The sequence below is a fragment of the Ammospiza nelsoni genome, chromosome 1, assembly GCF_027579445.1.
Source record: "Ammospiza nelsoni isolate bAmmNel1 chromosome 1, bAmmNel1.pri, whole genome shotgun sequence".
NCBI lineage: Eukaryota > Metazoa > Chordata > Aves > Passeriformes > Passerellidae > Ammospiza > Ammospiza nelsoni.
In genome coordinates, this window is record NC_080633.1 from 111,806,108 (window position 1) to 111,825,736 (window position 19,629).

General features: G+C 40.0%; 1 protein-coding gene across 5 annotated transcripts in view; it reads left to right on the plus strand.

Moving 5' to 3' along the window:
* MAPRE2 (microtubule associated protein RP/EB family member 2) overlaps positions 1-19,629 on the plus strand; it is a 98,023-nt gene that overhangs the window by 60,346 nt on the left and 18,048 nt on the right. For 4 of the 5 annotated variants that reach the window (XM_059466106.1, XM_059466089.1, XM_059466079.1 and 1 more), the window contains 3 exons: positions 167-294; positions 11,830-11,975; positions 13,904-14,117. In XM_059466106.1, coding sequence (XP_059322089.1) covers positions 174-294; positions 11,830-11,975; positions 13,904-14,117 — 481 coding nt within the window. In that variant the 5' untranslated portion in view covers positions 167-173. The remainder of the gene's footprint in view (positions 1-166; positions 295-11,829; positions 11,976-13,903; positions 14,118-19,629) is intronic. The other variant, XM_059466114.1, reaches the window with a different exon arrangement.

Genomic DNA, 19,629 nt, shown 5'->3' on the forward strand with positions numbered 1-19,629 from the left:
AGGTTTCTTATCATCAAAGAATAAAAATTACCCCTCCTTTCTCAATAAACAGAGAGAGGGTTTTGAGTTTTCTTTCCCTCTTTTGAACAGGAAGCATATATTCATTGTATTTAGAAAACAATTACCAAAATGTCAAAAATCTTTTTTGTCTCTCTTTTTTTCCTAGTTGGGGAATGGCGGTCAACGTGTACTCTACCTCTATAACCCAGGAGACTATGAGCAGACATGACATCATTGCATGGGTTAATGATATATTAGCTTTAAACTACACAAAAGTTGAACAACTCTGTTCAGGTAAGAAAGCACAGTATGCTCTATAAATGTTTATTTTAAAACCACTTTAAAAGTCTGATTTGTTGAAAATAGATAACTTTTCACTTTGACAGAAACCAGTTACTCTGAAAAAAGAGGCTAATGTATGTGCACAGGAAGCATTTTTATGTTTGTGTTAATCATGGGAAGATGAGGTACCTTGGGAAAGCATAATAAAGGCAGAGGTGAATGGGACAAATGTAGCAGGAGATACATAGAAGTAATAAAAATGTTGGCCAAGCAAGCAAAGAATACAGTGATAAGTTTTAGTATTTTTAAGCCACTGGGGTGGTATCTTTTCAAATGGAGAGTGGACATAACTGAGGAAGAGATAAATAGAGAACCAACACCACCCCAGATGAACAAAATTCTCCAGCTCATTTTCCTTCCTGAGCTTTCTCAAATCCCTGCGGATGCTTGCAGGAAAAAAGCACAAGAAAAAGACTGAAGAAAAAACATGGATTTGAGGAAATGAGGCTTTAGTTGCTGTGAGGGCTTTAGAGCTTTCAAAGTCTGCCTCTTTCTCTTTAAATCTGAGTTACTGTTATAAGTATATTTGGTAATGAGCCCTGAAAAAAGGGTGATAGTTTGAATACTTCAGACATTTTGGTTAATCAGAGTTGCAACCAGAAGATGGGTGTTAAACAACAGGGTCTGTAACTAGATGATGGCTAGAAATGACACAGAAAAAGGCTGCTGTTTCACTGTGAATGTACATGCCCCTGGGGAATGATTTCTTTCTGATTTCCAACTGTGATTTTTACATTTGAAGATGCTTGGTGGAGGAGGAGTTTGTTTGTGGTGGAGGAGATCTAACTTAGATTGCTAATTCCAGACAACTAACATGCTGGGAATATCTTATGAAGGTATTATATTATCTTATGAAGACAGTGCTCAAAGCACATGGAAGAGGAACCACATGACGAGACTTCACCTATTTCTTGGTCTAGACAAAAAAAGTAAATAGGGTCTTATATTCATATATTTGATTTTACCTATCATTCTGGGTAAATTTTCTGTCTCAGAGATGTTCCCTGAAAGATACAAGTAACCCTTTCAGGCTGATTGTCTCATAGCCTATCCTTCAAAATAAAAAACCAATTTTCAGCTGCAGAAGTAGAGTACCATACTTGCAGCCTTGCACAACAACCATAAAAATGAGGTTGAAAAAGTGCAGGATAAAGTCAATGTAAGCAACTGATATAATCTGAACAATTAAAGACCTAGACCATGGGAAATTATTTTTTTAACTGTTATTAAACTTGAAATTGAAGTGTTATCTCTAGCTGTTGTTATATTTACATGTCAGGAAGATAGCCTAAGTATTTTATTTTGGTATATATAAAGACAGAATTCACACAGGGAGTAGCTATAGATAGATTCTGATAGATACATGCACACACTGAAGGAGATAGAAACATAGAAGGAAATGGACGTTTGCACCCTAAAATACCCAAAGTTTGCTATTGTTTGAAACAGGAAGCATAGTAGACAAGTTATTGACTTGTTCCTATGTAGCTATTTAAATGCTCATAAATTGTTGAAAGGAAGCTTTTGAAGTGAGTTCTCAATCAAGTTAAATGTGTGTGGGCTTACACAAAAAAACCCACCCAACAAAAAACCAACGAAGACATAAAAAACTTCACCAAAACTGTTTCTGAAAGCAGGGGAGAAATGATTGAAGAAAGTATTGACTAAGCAGAATAAAATGAGTTAAAGTTATGTAAGAAGATGAGATAGAGAGAGTTCAGCTGGGTGGGGCAAGAAGGGGAAAAGCATGGGAACCGTTACAAATCCACTGTCCCATTTCATTACACAGCTTCTTATACAACTTTTTCTGTGACCTACAGAGAGGATTTTGGGACACACCTCAAGGGAAGGACTGAAAAAGGGTCAACTCATTGCAGCTCTTAATCCATTCTGTATAAAATTAAATCTTTTCTTCCTTTAGAATTTCCTGGATTGTATTGATTGTTATTGCTACCTGATGCTTCTACATTCTTGTCTTTATGAATGAAAGCTGTTAATTTGAATTTCCCCATTTGGTTTGGTACTCGAACTTCGTGCTTACACATTCCTGTTTTTACATTCATGTGCTTTACAATCCAGAAGGGGCTTTAGTAGCTCCTTATCTAAAGAAGCATTCTAGCACAGTGCTTCCTGTATTCAGGAGGACTTTACTCTCTGAACTGGTAAATCTAAACACTGATAGATTTTTGCAGACACTAGAGCACAGTAATCTTAATAGGCTCTTCCCATTTGAGACTGCATAGTCCATTTCTCATGTGCAGAGCATCCATGTGTAGTGATTGAAGACAGATGGACAAGCAGGTTTGAGAATCTTTCTGCATTTAATATCGTTTACTGTGTAAACTCTTAAGAAATTTATTAAATGTACACATATTTTATTTAGCCTATTTTTAGCATAGCTTTTAAGAGAGATACTAAGGGAACAATAGCACAAATGATGAGCCAACGGGCAGGCAGAGCACCAGCAAGCAAGCATGGTATGGACTGCAGTTTGAGAATGGCCAGTCTAACTCATTCATTCTGGCATTCCTTGGCTGATGTCCCTTGAACCATTGGCAGCTTTCATGCAGATTAATGCTTGTTTCCATAAAATATTAGCATTTCTGCAGGACTTCAAAGGGAAGGAATATGTGCGAAACTCTTTACAGCTATGAAGCATTTCACAGCATTAACAGGGATCTGCAGAGCTGCCGTTAACTGAATTTTTATAATCTACTGTAAAATTGTATGGACATTTTCTTCTTTTTTAGAATAAAGCATTAACATTAGTCATGCTGTTTTATGACTATTCAGTTCTTGCTCATTTTTGTTAATAAGGAGCAATCAAAATGCCAGAAAAAGCTAAATGTGGGGCCAAAAAACGTGGGAGAGGGAAAGCGGGGGGGATGTTAGATCTGAATTAAAAGCTCCAAGGAGTTACTTGTAGGAGGTAGGAGCAACCTAGATATGGCATATGCTGGTGTTCAGCACCCGGCTGAGAGGTGCTCACGAGTGCCCACATTTCACAGCCAACCTAGCAATAATTTTTGACATTCAGAGCTTAAGCAAGAAGGAATAATGTGACATTCTGTTTTTACTAAAGGCTTTATTCAGAACATATCTGAAGCTTAATGTGACAGTAGTTACAATGACAGAAAAAGCAATCCGACCTCCTTTTCCTCATTGCTGTGGAGAAGTAGCTTCAATAATACACATACTGTAGCAATACCAGCCTGTTTCTCAATTTCCACTTAGAGGGACAGAGCTGCTAGGATGTGGAGCAGCAAAGGAAGAGGTTGGCTTAGTCATAAAGTGTTTGTATTCTTTGGGAGTCTTAGATGTGGTTTTTGTCTCTGCTAAGTAGGCCGAGCAAAGTGCAGTGTCCCCTGAGCTCTCTGAATGCCTGCTGTGGTAGACGTGCCAAGAAAGCCAGGTTATGGATGGGTGCAGCCCTGGAGAGCCTTGCTTCAGTCTGCAGCTCCTCTGGCAATTTAGTTTTGAGAACTGAACAGGGAAAATCTTCCAAGCATCTCAATACAATTCTTTTTGGTTTAGATGTGTGTCATATTGTCAGTTTTTGGACTCTGGGTTTGATTTCCCGCAAAATTGTTTTACCTGAACATGAAATTTATAAATTGTGGTTTTAATAGAAGGCACAGTGCATTCCCTTTAGATTGGCTTTAGAGAGAGCATTTCATTTGATACATTAATTAAATATTATAGAGAACAATTGAGAGGATGTAATGTCATAGGGTCCCATGTGCAAAACCCATAGGTTTGGGGAGCAGGAGTTTCATATGAAGTGTGACATCAGTTGTTTCTTAAGAGTCATGCTGTTTTTTAAGGAATACACAGTGGTTTCTTAGAAAGAATTCTGACTAAGCAGCTTATAACTGAATTTTCTTTAGTAAGGCTGTTTTTCATCTCTGAGGAATACCAAGTGTATGTGTTGCAGGGCTTTTCATGACTGTTAGAGTGTTACATGAGAGTATATTCAAAATAAGAGTCAGGCAGGGGATTATAGAAGGCTTGCATATGAATTAAAAAGAAATAACACCATGTCTACAAGCTATATAATGTCGAGGAAATGGTAAATGGATAGAAAGGAAAATGTGGCCTGGAGCAAGGTATAATTTTTGACTTAGCTATACTTCTGTGATTCTATGAGATTAAGGAGATACAGACTCCCCACTTCCTGTATTTGAAAATTCTGAGTAGAATTATAAACTTGCAAATTGTCAGGCCCCCAGTGCATGCAGACCTTCTGTCTTTGAGGACTTGTATGCAAGGATCAAGGATTGAATGTGGTGTTGTTTTTTCCTTGCTTTTAATAAATGGCTGTATTATAAAGAAAGCATGTGGTTTGGCATTTTCAAATTTTATTCTGGGGGTTAGCTGTGTAGGATTTGTGTTTCCATGCCTCAGTTAACCTATAACTTCCTACATGCTTATTGCTAAAATCTGCCTTATAGGGCCCTGTTGGAGCATTTGGTGCCAGCATTCCTCTACAGCCCAGTGTGCCTGAGAAGCCAAAGCATGTTTCCATGTTGGTGGTTTTGGTTTTTTCCCAGTTGGCAGCCTTGCAGAGCTTGGGTCTCTAGCACAACTTGGGAACATGATTAAAACATGGCTTGATCCCATTTGCACTCTGTAACTGAGGCATGTTTCAAGACACTGGCATGTTGTCCTGAGGTCATGCAACACAGAGCATACTCAGTGTCAATGATTCTCTGATGTCTTCCATACGATATTTAGGATTAGAGGGATCCCATGAATGTTAATGATTGGATTTAAATCATTTCCAAGACTTTCTGAAGGAGCTTGCAAAGCAGTATCATGGGATTCCCAGCCAATAATTTATTTTTTTAAATGTCACTCATTAATAATTCAGGAGGAATAGAACTTGAACAAGGTTTTTGCTTTTTAAAAGTAATTATTTAATTACTCATACCACTCACTTGCAGTCAGTTGCTTGATTTCCCTCTGGTTTAAAGAGCTTGTTAGATTTTTTGGTACTTTCTTTAGGCATGATGAGTTACACAGCTATTTTAAGTTAAATGGGAACTGTGTTTTCTGAAATTGTTCTGATCTTCCTGTTTAAAAATTAATGATTCCAAAATAAATTATTGCCAAAATTTAAGTATTAAAAACTCTGCTGTGTATAATTTATGAGCAGCCTAATGATTTACATATTTAAGAAAAAGAGAATGCAAGTTAACACAGGGGAAACCTCCCTCCAATATTATTTAAAATGATCAGTGGATATTCTGGATTACATCACACACATGCTCTACCTATGTGGAACAGGACTTTTAGATGCAGATATTATTTGGGTGCACATGATCTCAGGGGCTGTTGGTAAGGCTGGCAGGAGGTGCATAGTTCTTTTAGGCTGTTTCCTGTGGTGACAGCACTGCTTTTGGGAGCTCCCATCTGTGTGCAGGCACTCACCCTGCCCTCTTTGAGGCAGCTGTGCTCATGCAACTGTGAGCAGGAGGGCAGGGCTGCACTCCAATCTGCATCACTTTTAGGGCTTTTTACGTGCCCTCCCAGGTCTGTTGCTGGGAAGGGTTGAAGCTGGGCCCAGGTGGCTTCACTAATGCACAGCCCCATAAAAGTTTGCTTCTCTACAGCTAAGTAAGTGGTAAATTGATGTGGTTTTGAACATTCACTGGGAAATGGGCTGAAACTTTTAAAATTGTAGTGAAGGCATGGGGGGAGTGGAGGGTGTGTTAACTGGAGAAATAAATTATGTTGACCTACACACTAGGTCATATAGGTGCTGCTGGAAATGCAAAGAGGAATTTGAAGACCGTGGTGTCTCCAGTGGAGCACTCAAGATAAAGCATTCTGTTTTTTAAACACGTGGCTGTATATAACACAACATTATGCTCACAGACATGGAGTTCATAGAATGATTCCTGTTGGAAAAAACTGTAAAGATGATGGAGTCCAACTGCCAAGTCCACCACTAAACCATGTCACTAAGAGCCACATCTATATGACTTTTAAATACCTCCAAGGGATGGTGAGTCCACCACTTCCCTGGGCAGCCTGTTCCAATGTTTGACAATCCTCTCTGGGAAGAAATTTTTTCTAATACCCAATAAACCTCCCCTGCCACAACTTTTCTTTAGTTCTGTTGCTTGGGAGAAGACACTGATCCCCACCTGGCTACAGCCTCCTTTCAGGCAGTTGCAGGCAGTGAGAAAGTTCCCCCACAAGTCTCATTTTCTCCAGGCTAAACAACCCCAGCTCCTTCAGCTGCTCCTCATAAGAGTTGTGCTCCAGACCCTTCACCAGCTTCAATGCCCAGTTTTCAAAACAACCTTTGAATTGCATACCAGAACACCCGTATTTGAAATCCAAATGAAAATGTGTGCTCTGATACTTGAGTTGAAAACCTACTGCTGTGTGCTTACCTGAACATCACTGCTGAGGAAGCAGCTCTAGAAAGCCAAGCTGAAAGACCAGCCCTAAGTGCTGCTGTGCTGTAAACAATGATTGCTGGCATTTGTGGGTTTTTCTCTCCCTTTCTTACCAATCTATTAAGTCACACGTGCTCCTTGCAAGTCACTGGGGTTTTTTTTGATTGTTGCTGTTGTCCCAGCAACAGAAATACAGGGTGTGTGCAGCTTTCCATCAGTGCAAGCAACCACTGTGAGCTGAAGCACTGATGACTAATTCATACACAAATCATCCTGTATTTTCCAACTGCATGATCAGGTGGTTGCAGCTTTGGAGAGAATGAATAATTTGAAGGAATTTGTATCTAACACAACTGGATATGTGTTTTTGTATTATCTAAATATTTCATTAAAGCAAGCAAACTAATTTTATTACAGAAAAAGGTGCAGTCAGCCTTTTTCCCAAATGGAATTTTTTCAAAAACTGAATGTATTAAAATCAAACTGAGACCTGTTTAAAATGTTTAAACTTGATTTCTATGCAGTTTTAGAACAAAGCCAATACTAAACATTTATACCAAATTTCTAGTATAGAACATAGCTCTGTTGGCTGTGGTGTGGGTATCAGAATTAAAAGAAATGAGCCCTACCCCTGCCCCAGTAAGGCCCTGTCTTTTCATGTGCCCTTTGTTTTCCGTGTTGGCTGGTGTGATTTTATATCCTTTTCTGGGATTTTGCTCCCACACACTGCAGGGATTCAGGGAGGAGCAGTGAGGGACAGTCTTTTGACATTAGATTTGAAGGATTGACCTAATTTGTGTAGGGCACACACATATTGGCTTATATTTATACCTGCTTATATTCATAGTGTTTCTACTAAATATTTTATTAGTATAATAAGTTCTAACTATAGTATATTAAAAGCAGTCAGTTTGAAAAGAAAGTTTTCCTTTTAATTTATAAATATATAAACATCAATGCTAAAGCATCTAATCTTGGTTTCAGATCTCTAGTCAGAAATCCAGGAAGTTTACTGAGTGGTAAAAACTGGTTGCAAACAGGATTCTCTTGTCTTCATTGTTACCTCCTTTAATTTCCTTTTGATTTAAATAGTGAGGAGCAGAAGTATTTTTGATAATAAAGAAAATACTTCTTTGCATTTGTGGATTCATCAGCTTCCAGATGGTGAAGGAGAGGAGAAAAACTGAAAATCTCTAATGATGCAGAGTGCATATGCTTCAGAGCAAGCTAAGTCAGCATGGACAGTCTGGGGAAAGAAACACAGAAGCAGGGAAGAAGACATACAGGACAAAAGCTGAAATTAGTTCAGCATTGCTCACTGTAAGGGACTAGTGAAATATTGTCTACAACTCTGAAAATGCTGTAAAATACTCAGTTTTCATAAATTTGGTAGTAATTTTGCCACTGCATGTGGCAAAATTCTTGAATTTTAATAGTTTTAAATAACCACCTTTTCAATTGTGAGTTTGTTCTCTTGTGTCTGAATTCTGTCCTGACATCAATTCCCCTCCTCTGGCAGCTGCTTGCCCAGCCTGGCGGATGCAGTGCCCTCCCTGCACTTGCTGCCTGCTCTGCCCCAAGGCTGGGATGCCCAGGGAACACCTGCAAAGCCCTGATGCTGCTGGGCTCTTTCTGCTCACTAATGGGGCTAAAAATAGCAACTGCTGGGGGTGATTTCAGCACAGCCACGTCTGCAGGCTCATTTCAGAGTCTGGCCCGTGAATATCTTGTGTAACTAATGGCTGCATCAATATTCTAGATCAAAACACAAAAGGATTTTTAGCCAGTGATTCTAAATTGCTTGTTAGCTAATAAAGGATTAGAGGTTTTTAACATTGATCCCTCTTCTGCAGTGCCACCAGCTGTACTTTTCATCTTTCATTTGAGTAGATGTCAAATTATTTCTTTTTGTATGTTTGTATGTGCATGTGTATGCATATAGAAGTTTTTCAGTCAGAAGGATAGATTTATTGTGAGAGCTATTCTGGCAGTGTGTTTTCCACTTCCCTGTACACATTTGATAAGATTTTGTGGGGGGGGGGTGTGTGTTTTTTTTCAGGTATGGGGGGATTGTTGAGGTTTTGTTGGGTTTTTTTGGCTTTTTTTCCAGCAAACATAGGGAAGATTTTTAATACTGAATAAAACACAGTAGCATAAGAATTCTTTTGTTTGTGTAAATTATGCAAGAGGTATGTCACAAGCCATAATGTCATTATCTCTATTGTTGTTTTCTTTGTATTCCATTAAAAAGATTCTTTTCTCTTGAACCTGCATTGAAACATCAGTTGTGTAGTACATTGGATAGGCCCAAAGAGCTGTCCCATATGCAGAGGAGCACACAGATATGCTGTGGCTGAAAGGTGAAGGCATTGCAGTCTCACATCTCTTCAGTGGGGCTCCCCTTTCTGCTGCCTCCAGGAAATCACAGCCATGGGCAGTGTAGGCAGTAGTGTCCCCATTCTGTTGCACTGGTGTTTCCCATTTAACTGTAATTTGACAGCTACAAGCTTTAGGGGGTAAAATTTAAAATTATAAATAAACATCTGTATAATATTAAATAGATATATAACCTTGATGTCCAAAATCAGGTAATCCCAGTTGACTGTAATGATATTTTTACTTTCTCCTATTGATGGGGTAGGCAGGTCTCTGGCTTTTTGGAGTCAGGAGGAATTTCCTCTCTTTGTAGCTCAGTGTTTAGTTCACTCCATGTTTGTTTGTTGCCTCTGTACTTGAGGAAGGAGTATTTTAATGAACTGTATTTGCCAGTGCAATGAAATCCTCCTGCTGGGGAGACAGCCCAGCAGCCACTCCAGTGTTGTGTCAGAGAGCAGCTCCTGCTGCCAGGTGGATGCAGTCCAGTGTTTTCTGCCCTCCAGTGCTGTGCAGACCCGGGACCACCTCCTGGCTGGCAGAGGTACAGAAACAGCTGCCAGCAGAGAAAGCACAAGGAAATACCCTAACTAGAGAGAGACTGTCTAAAGGCATGCAGAAGGAATTTGCATTACCAGCAGAAGGAGAAAAATCTCATGTGAACACTTTGGGTTTCTAGTTTTCTAAAAGGATCTAGATGAAAGGTTGTGCAGTGCATTTTTAGGGCCTCCAGGCAATTACTTAGATATCAGAGTAAAGCTTATAATTGGGGTATGGGGAGGATGAAAGGACAGAGTTAGGAACAAATTCAATTTATAACATTAAATGATTGCATAATAATCCTTTTGCATTAAATTAAACAATAATAAGTGTATGCAAGCTATGCGTTATCTGTATATCTATGCTTTTAACTGTAATGTTTTTTTTTCCATTGCCATGTATTTACAAGTTCTCTTGCTAAGGATGAGTTTTGAATAAATAATTGTGTTTATAAAGTTTTCTGTAAGAAGATGCAAATTTGTCATCTGATGCTTGTAACTTGCCAGAAGGCGCCTTTCCCTTTAGGGAATATTTTACTTTGATTGCTAATCATATCAAGACCATTGCAAACAGCTAAGCACAAGGTGTCCTTGGAAAATGAGGTTTTTTAGTAACCATTTTCCCCACAAAGCTAGACAATATGAACAGATTATTTCTTTAAATGGCAGTGGTTTTCAGCACTAAAGCTGGATCTTGGTAAGTCCCTTAGCAAAATTTGTGTTGGTATTTCAAACAACATTTTTGGACTCTTCTCTTAAGCTCTTCTTCTGTTTGGGAAGTGATGATCTCTGTAACCCTTTGTATGATGGCTGGCTGGATACAGAGAATGAGAACCATCTCATGCATAAAGTTGGTTGTGTCAAAACATGCACATACCCATGGAGAAAAATGACCTTAAGTTCAAGTTATTGTTGACTCTCCTGTAAAACTGGGCAAGCCAGGTGTCTGCTTAGTTACTTTGGTTTCTCTGTGAACATTCAAATATTTGTGATAAAAAATCGTTGTTGATAGTGGGCTGAACTGTAAGGTGAGATGTGGACACTTCTTTGTCAAAACTGAGGTGCACTAAAAGCACAACAGTCTTTTTTGTGGAAGTGAAATTGAACTTGTCAGGGGTAATCAGGCAATCACTTCCGTGCCCTGATGCTCGAGCACAGGGGCTGCACCCTCTACACTCCTGTGTGGACATCTGAATCTTTGCCAAGTGTAAAGTATTTTGTAGCAAAATCTTCTGAAGAAGAAAGATAATTGCTTTTCCTCTGATTTACTTAAACATTTTCATCTTCATTTCTAAACACTGGAGTGTGTCAGCACTAAAGGTTTTGCAAATGACAGTGCCATGATGCTGTAGGAGGGAGCTCCCTGCATACAAGAAATGCTGTCTCTGTTAGCTATGCTCAGGATGCTGGTTAGAAATTTTCCATATATTTCCTTCTTTGTTTTGGATTCGTTATACACACACACACCCCTACTGTCTGTAAGTTCAGAGAGCTCTCAAAGTTGAACTCAGGAACCTGGCTGAGAGAGAACTAAAGCTGTTAGCCCAGCCTTGAAAGCTATGGGTGGAGTATGCTAAAGTCTGCTTATTTAAATGCTTTCCTCAAGAAATGAAAATCAGTAAGGATGTTCATTGCAGAGGGGTGGGACCTGACTAGTGTGTTTTAACAAGCTGGAGCCTTGCAATTAAGTTTTTTAAACTGTGGTTTGATATAATCTTAAATAATTGCATTGGACTTGCTTGGCATTTGGGTACAAGGGTACAAGAAAGATGATCCTGGCTTGTTTGAATTCAGGGGACTGTGGGGATTGAGGAAGCTTATTAAGAGATTTTCATTTTCACTGTTATTTTCTCATTGTATGGACAGTCCTGCTGTGTGTGGGGACAGCAAGAACATCCATTTCACTTGGCATTAGTTGAGGTGATTCCTCGGATGCTCACGGCAGCGCATCGTGGATCCAGACTGAGTGGGAAAGAGCCACTTGAGCGTGTCACTGCTCAATGTACATTAGATAAGCAGGTCTTGGGTGCATAGTGTAAGGCTGAATTTCAGCAGGGACTTATTCAGCACTGTTGCTTTCTGCTCATGCTTTCTGCTAATGACATTAAACACCATTTGGTCTTAGCTGGGTGCATCTGGATTAACATCAGTGCATTCTCTTGTTGTAGGAGCAGCTTACTGCCAGTTCATGGACATGTTGTTCCCAGGGTGCATTAGCTTGAAGAAAGTAAAGTTTCAAGCAAAGCTGGAGCATGAGTACATTCACAACTTCAAACTTCTGCAGGCATCATTTAAAAGAATGAATGTGGATAAGGTAGGAATTCTCTATATTTTGATCGCTACATGTTTCAAAAGTTACATGAATTGTGTAAATTAATACATAGGGGAAATGAACTTCACAATACTTGAAAATGTGCTTTTTCAGCTTTTGGATGGAGAACTAGAATTGCAATAAATGTTCTTGACCTTTCATCATCTGAAAAGGGTATTTGGGCATGAAGGGAGAAGTTTGTCATTTGGCTTCATTTAGGTACAAATTGAAAATTGAGTCCACATGTCTGCTGAGGAGTTGTGCCATCTAACTCATTATATCTTAATACCAGAAACCCTTTGATAAAACTCCATGTGTTGGAAGTTCCTTGTCATCAGTGAATCTTCATTTTTTGATAAGTAAAATTATTGGTGACCTAAATTTCCAAAAAAATATATTTGAAAATATGCTGTTCTTATATGTATTCATTTTTTTTGTCCAAAGCAAGGTTTGAGGAATTTAAATTATTCAAAAGCTTGAATAATTTACCCAGTGATCGAATAGATGGGTAGCACATGTGATCTTGTAAAGTTAAGAATGGAAGCCTCTGAGAAAATGATTGTTCAGCCTTAAGGGATTTGGTTTATGCTTGAATGTGAGAGTTTGACAGACTCACTAATATAAATTACTGTGTTGATAAAAATGAATAATGGAAGTTATATTATCATGCTTATAGTTTTACACTTATACACTACCTGTTTACCCTTTTAAGGTTCTGCCCTGGCTTTTAGTGTTGCCTTGTTCTGCAATTTAAACAGTCATAACAGAGGGTGCCTTCAGACTTCTGCAAAGAACTGGAAAACACTCATTGTTTCATGAACTGTTATGGATACTTCTATTTACAGTGTGATTTGCTAGTGAAACATTGGGAAGACTAATGTAGTCAATTTTCCTGTAGAGAGCAAATTTATCATGCCTTTTTAATGTAGAGTTGAGGTACAAATGGAACAACTTGAAAAGCCATGAAAAATGCAATGTCAATTCTTGCAGAAGCATCATAGATTTATAAAATGCTGTACAGTTGGCTTAATCCTGAAGAAAAAAATGAAAACCCTTCTCCAGCTGAAACTTCATAACATTCAAGAGGCAGTGAGGTCCACCCAACTTGGCTGTTTTAATCAGCTGCATGAATTAAACAAAGCAGGGCAGCTTTTCTGCTGTTGTAGTCCCTGTCTGCCCACAGTGTCTGGAAGCCTTGAGTACTCTGATATTGGCTGAAGACACCTTTTGGAGGTTTCATGTCTGTGAAAAATTTCTAAGATATTAGAGGATGTGGAGACATCCTCATAGCCTTTCCTTTCTTTTAGTAGAACTTTAAAAGGCATTTAAGTCAACTTCTACATGTCCACAAACTGTTCTATGTATAGCTATATGTGGAAAAGAAAGAAATTACAAGGTTAAAACCTCAGGCTTGGTTCATATGACGACCATGTGCTGCCAAAATGTAGGTTGGTTTGAACTTTAGCATGTCTTGGAAAAGCTGCTGGGCTTTGTAGTTCAAACAGTAGGACAGAGAGAAAGAAACATCTGTCTGGAGTTTTTGAAGAATTGTTGGTTTGTAGCATGTCAAACTATACCATGTCCATTAAAACCAGAAATCTCTAGCTGGCTGAATACAGTGTTACTCCCAGAGCAGTGTCATTCATCATGGGATGTACCCATGGGATGTAAGGGGGTACTTCTGTGGAGCCATAGCTATAAAGGCTTACATGCACCCTATGAATTGCTACTTCAAAGGCTGGGTCTCACTGGGTTTTGTTTTCATTTTTAAGAGCACTTGCAAATTGCCTCTTTCTTTTAGAAGCAAAACAATGGCAAAGGTTTATTTGTTGGTGCAGTTAGTAGATTTTTTCCAAATAAATGTGCATATGTAATTTTTATATTTAAAAACAGCAGTGATGTAATATTGGATGTTAATATCTACCTTTTAGGTAATTCCTGTGGAAAAACTGGTCAAAGGGCGCTTCCAAGACAACTTAGATTTCATTCAATGGTTTAAGAAGTTCTTTGATGCTAACTATGATGGGAAGGAGTATGATCCTGTGGAAGCTCGACAAGGCCAAGACGCTCTTCCTCCACCAGATCCTGGTGAACAGATCTTTAACCTGCCCAAAAAGTCTCACCATGCAAACTCTCCAACTGCAGGTATTTTGCCTCTTAAAGAATTCCATTTCTGTCTCTGAAGACAATTATAAACTGTGATCCGCTCTACTTAAATACTAGTTAAAAATTATTTCCTTGGGTGGTTGTGCCATTCTTTTTACCTTATCATAGGCTTAGCATCTTGAGAGAGCAGAAAGTTAACATCTTCTGTGCTCTAGTTTGGCCCAGCCCTATTCAGCATAGGGTCTCCTCCACTGAACTCCCTTCATGTAAATGACATGGACTCCAGTAATGTCTGGTGGTGGAGACAAAGGCTTTTAACAATCCTGTTGCTGAATGTGGTATGTGCAAGTGTATTCAAGAACATTAAATGGAGTGTATTGCTCTTTCACACCTCCACCTTTATAGGAAAATGCTGATACAGGCTGATTTCTTTTTTAATTTTTATGGTGAGTAAAATGTTTGCAAATCTGAAGGGCTGACCAAAAGAACAAAAATTAAGTTATTTTTGGTTTTATGTGTGCTTATTATGTGGGTATGCTAGTCCTCCTAACTGAAAAACATACAGCTTTTGCTCTTTCACAAAGATACCTCAGTCTTCTAATTTTTTATTTTGTGCATGTGTTGGGTTTTGCTAGAACAGAGATGACTCTTCAGAGGAGATTGGTGCTAAATTTTGAATTTCAAACCAAAACAGTGTTGATTAGGCATGGATGTTTTAATTATTGCTAATCAGTACTTACACAGAGTCCAGGCTTTGTCACATTGCCTTGCCAACAAGCAGGCTGGGGGTGCCCAAGAAATTTGGAGGGGACACAGCCAGGACAGCTGACCCCAATAGACTGCACAGATAATCCATACCACATGGCATCGTGCTTAGCCAGAAAAGCTGGAGGAATAAGGAGAAGGGTGGGGAGGGATGTTAGAGTTACAGCATTTGTCTTGCCAAATCACCATTATGAGTGATGGTCTGGCTTTCCTGGAGATAGGTTAATTCCTGCCTGCCCCTGGGAAGTGGTGAATGAATTGTTTGCATGGATTTTGTTTTACCTAATAAACTGTCTTTATCTCAACCCATGAATTTTCTCACATTTCCCCTTTTGAGTTTCTCCCCCATCTCACTGCAGGGGACAGTAAGCCATCAGCTGTGGGGGCTCAGCTGCCTGCTGGGTTAAACCACAGCAGTGTTTCTGGAACAGACCAAAGGAGCAACCCTGATCTTTGGTGTTTATGTAGTGTAGCTGTGACTAGTCACTAAGCAGATGCTGGTTTTGTTAACTGAGAATTTAGTGAAGAGGAGAGCAGCTAACATTTAAGAAAAAGAAATTGGCACTAAAAAAGTATTACTGGACATAGGTTTGTGCATATGGAAATACACATGCACACACACCTAATTCCTTTATTGGTTTGTCCTAGGTTTATGCTAACTCATTCCTCAAATAAGGATTAATATTTAGTTGATTTTAAACTTGTGACCTGTCCTCACATGGGCTTGGATATGCAGCAGTACTCACAAAAGCAGGGGCAGGTGTGAAGCATGAAGCACCCTCTCTTTTAGGCTGCCTTGTGCTCTGGAATCCTACCCAGATTTCAGTGTTCTGCTCTGATCACTTCTGACGTCAGAGTGGGGCATACTTGGCCAGCTGCCCTCAGCTCATTAGTGCTTCCTGGGAATAGGGCACCTAATATCAGGCAGTGCTACTCTGGGCTTCTAAAGCTTGTTTACATTCTTTATTTTGCACCTTCTTATGCCTGAACTTCTGAATTGCAGGGTCTGGTACGTTCCAATTTCTCATGTGATGTCTTGCACTCCCTTTGGAAACAGAAAACCCAAGTGCTAATGTCAAGATGATGTCCAATTCAGAAATTGGAAAAGACACTTTTATTAAACACAGACTTTACTGTGCTTGTTAATTCTTCTTACAGATGGTCTGTTCTTCCCAAAGTCACAAATATGTCATCCAAATTAAAGCTGTGCAGGTGACAATCCTACAGAAATTGAATAGCTACTGGAGTGGAACCAGCCAGCTGATGTGGAGGATAATGCAGTAACGTCATGTTGTCTTGTTGGTTGCATGAAGAGCAGGTCCTGTGCCTTCCCAGCCTTTGTATGGAATTGTACAACTCAGATAGTGTGATGAGTTTGATAAGATCCTGTGGCTGTGAGAGTTAGCTTTTTCATGGAAAATTTCCTTCATTATTAACTTAAATATTGTCCAGAAGTATGACAGGCAGAGCACTAGTTGAATTTCTAAGCTGAGGATAGTGGGGTGTGGACATTACATGATGCTGGGTGAAATGAGAGTTCCAGCTTTCCTTGCTGCTTACATTTCAGAACAGAACTAATTCAGTTAGGTGCCAGTCATTCCATGAGCTTACTGAATTCTGGAGGAGCACATTTTCATGGCGCTGATGTACAGTGCCTTTGTGCCTTGCCTCACCCCATCACAGAACCTGCACGTAGGAAGGAATGGGAGCCTTTACTGATGCTCTGGGAGGACTTCTGTATGCATCTGCAAACCTGTGTGTGCCTCTTCTCCTGCTGTTTGGGAGTAAATTGGCATGATGCAGGAGCAAGTTCTGGGTAGTTGGGAAATTACCATGAAAGATGTGCTTCTGTACCTCTGTCTTCCACACTTAGCTGGAAGGGAAAGGGTATTCATTACAGCTGGTATAGGAACCATGATATAAACTCCAGGATATTGTTGGCCTTCTGGGCTGCAAGTGTACATTGCTGGCTCATGCTAAGCTTCTCATCAACCAACAGCCCCAAGTTCTTCTCAGGGCTGCTCTCAATCCATTCTCCACCCAGCCTGTATTTGTGCTTGGGATTGCCCTGACCCAGGTGCAGGACTTTGCACTTGGCCATGTTGAACCTCATGAGGTTTGCACAGACCCACCTCTCAGGCCTGTCAAGGTCCCTCTGGATGGCATCCCTTCCCTCCAGCACCACACCCCACAGCTTGGTGCCATTATTAATTTGTGTGACTTGCTCTACCTTAACAATGAAGCTTTGAAGTTTTAGTAGTACTGCTTTGTCATTTCATTAACAAAACAAAAGGTAGCACTCATGAGAAAAAACAGAAAAAATAGAAAAAATAAAGAACCCAGAAGATCTTTCAGCATAATCCAAAAGTTTTTAAACAGAGTGCAGTGGACGTACCTGAATGTACACACCTATTGTTTGGTGTCAGGAGCAAGCAGATATATGGGTACTCATTCATATTTGGGGGTTTGGCAGGCTTTAAAATATGCCTAATCTAGATTGATTAGATATATGTATTTCTAAAGGAATAATTTACTTTAGCTACTGGCAGTTTCATATGCATTTCAGGTGATTCCTTTTGATCTGTGGAGTAACTCTTCCAGTGCCCTTTGACAGTTTTGGGCTTGAGTGATTTAGGAGATGATTGTTGACTATTCATAATGCCTTATAACACTGTTCTAACAATGTGTTTTCAGAAGAAGATTAAGATAGATGTCCTTGAGTTAACAAGTGGTCAGATCCTTAAAGCCTGCTCCAAAAACTTATCCAGAAAGGTACTGGCATGAATTGAAATTATTTTTGATATTTTAATCAGACTCTAAAGCTTGATGGGATGCCTGGTATCAGGTAGCTGCTTCCTGTACCTGTAAATGGATGTTAACCTGTATCTCTATAAATGGAGAGTGTGGTCTTCTTTAATTTGAAAAATAAACACTTTTAGAAGAACCCAAAACTCGAGAAGTGTAAAAATGCACTGGTTCTTGTGTTAATTGGTGGGTAGGCCCACAGCCATAGCCCTTCCCATTGCGAAGATGATCCTACTGGGGAGTCAGCGCAGGTCAAGGATAATGCAGCTTGGAAATGGAAGCATAAATAGGTCCCTACAACTAATCTGCTGTGCCTCCCTCACACTGCCTTGTCCCCTCCTACAGGGACAGAGCCGATTTGTGGCCGAGCTGGCGGTGGTGCCGTGGGTGGATGGCTTTGGTAACGTGCCACAGGGTGCTTCTAGACACAGCAGGAGCAGCAAGGTTTCACCAGGTGACTGCAGCTCCCAGGTGGGGAAATGAGGGTCTTTTCCTCCTTGAAGGAGCAGCACAGAGCACTGCTGTAGGCTCTTGGCAGCAGCACCACAGCTGCTTTTAGAGCTGATGCCATCTGCCAGCCCTGAGCCGACTTTCGATCTCCTACAGCCTCCGCTGTGCTCTAATGCAGTGGTAAACAGCCTACAGATGTAGAGTCAAAATTGTGGCGCAGGATTAAAATATTAGGGCACTGTTGTTTGTGCCAGTTCTAATGCTCCCTGTGGGAAATAGCGGAAAAGGCTTCATCTGATCAAAATTGGAAATAGTGATCAGGTTGTCAGGATTTTAGCTTAGTGTCTTATGTAAGTATTCCTGTATGTCAGAGCAAATCTCCATGGAGCACTCTCTAGTGTATGGGTGGGAGGTGTCAAAAATACACGGGTATAAGACAGCTTAATAAAATTAATTATTTACATGCAAGCTAAAAATGTGAGAGGTTCTTAGATCTGAAGGCTGTTAGATTTTTTTAGTTTGAAATATTCAGTGAGAGCAGGATGACTAAAGCAGAGCTGGAAAATACTGGAGGATCACATGAGGGCTAAAAATACTCATGCTATGACAGGGAAAATAACCAGGGCAGAATGAACTGTTTGTGCATGAATGCATTATATATAATGTGCCATCGAAAAGCCAATTGCACAAGAGGAATACTGATTTTCTGTAGGGAAACAGTATATCCTGCTGTGACAGATGTGCTGTAAATTAATTTTGAGGGGTAAAAATACTCAGCAAGTCCGGTCTGGTCTTTATTTTAGCAGCTAGTGATACAATTAGAACTCCTGGGAGGCTGGAGAACTCCTAATGCTTTTTTTTTGCTTTCCACCAAGACTTGCTACCTTTTCCCCCAGTGGCAGGCAGTAGGTGCTGGCAATGGCAATCTCTGTTCCCTGTGGTGCAGTGCCGCAGGACAGCGTGGCAGAGCTAGGGATGGAAAGAGCCGCAGGGTGACAAACTGAGAGCGTTTTCATCCCTGGTTCATACAAGGCCAAGGAATTGTACTGACCGAGGGGAACAGCATGTGCAGTGACAGCGCCGGCCTGGGAGGTAAAGTGGCTCAGCTGTACACAGACACATCTCCCCTGCCAGCATGAGGAGCATTTAATTTTTAAATCCATTGAGCTCGAGAATTTGGACCAGGAGGCAGCGCGCTTGCAGTGCATGAGCCAGGGCCTTTTTCGAGAGAGATGATTGTGTTGGGAAAAGCAGTGGTGAAAATGGCTATTTAATTTTCAGTGTACCATGGGTGTGGTCTGAGTGTCTGTGTTGCACAAATGTTGCACATTCTTTCCTTTTCCAACATGCATTTCTTTGTAGATTTTTTTAGATTTTCCTTTTGAGACTGCTTTCTCCCTAGAGCTAAGCAGACAGTGAGATTTTAGAAAACACAGGTTTTTAAGAGCACTTGAATTTGTAAACTGTGTTCTTCTTTTAAGCCTGTGGAATAGTTCCATCCATTGAAAATAAATGTTTGCATACTAAAGAT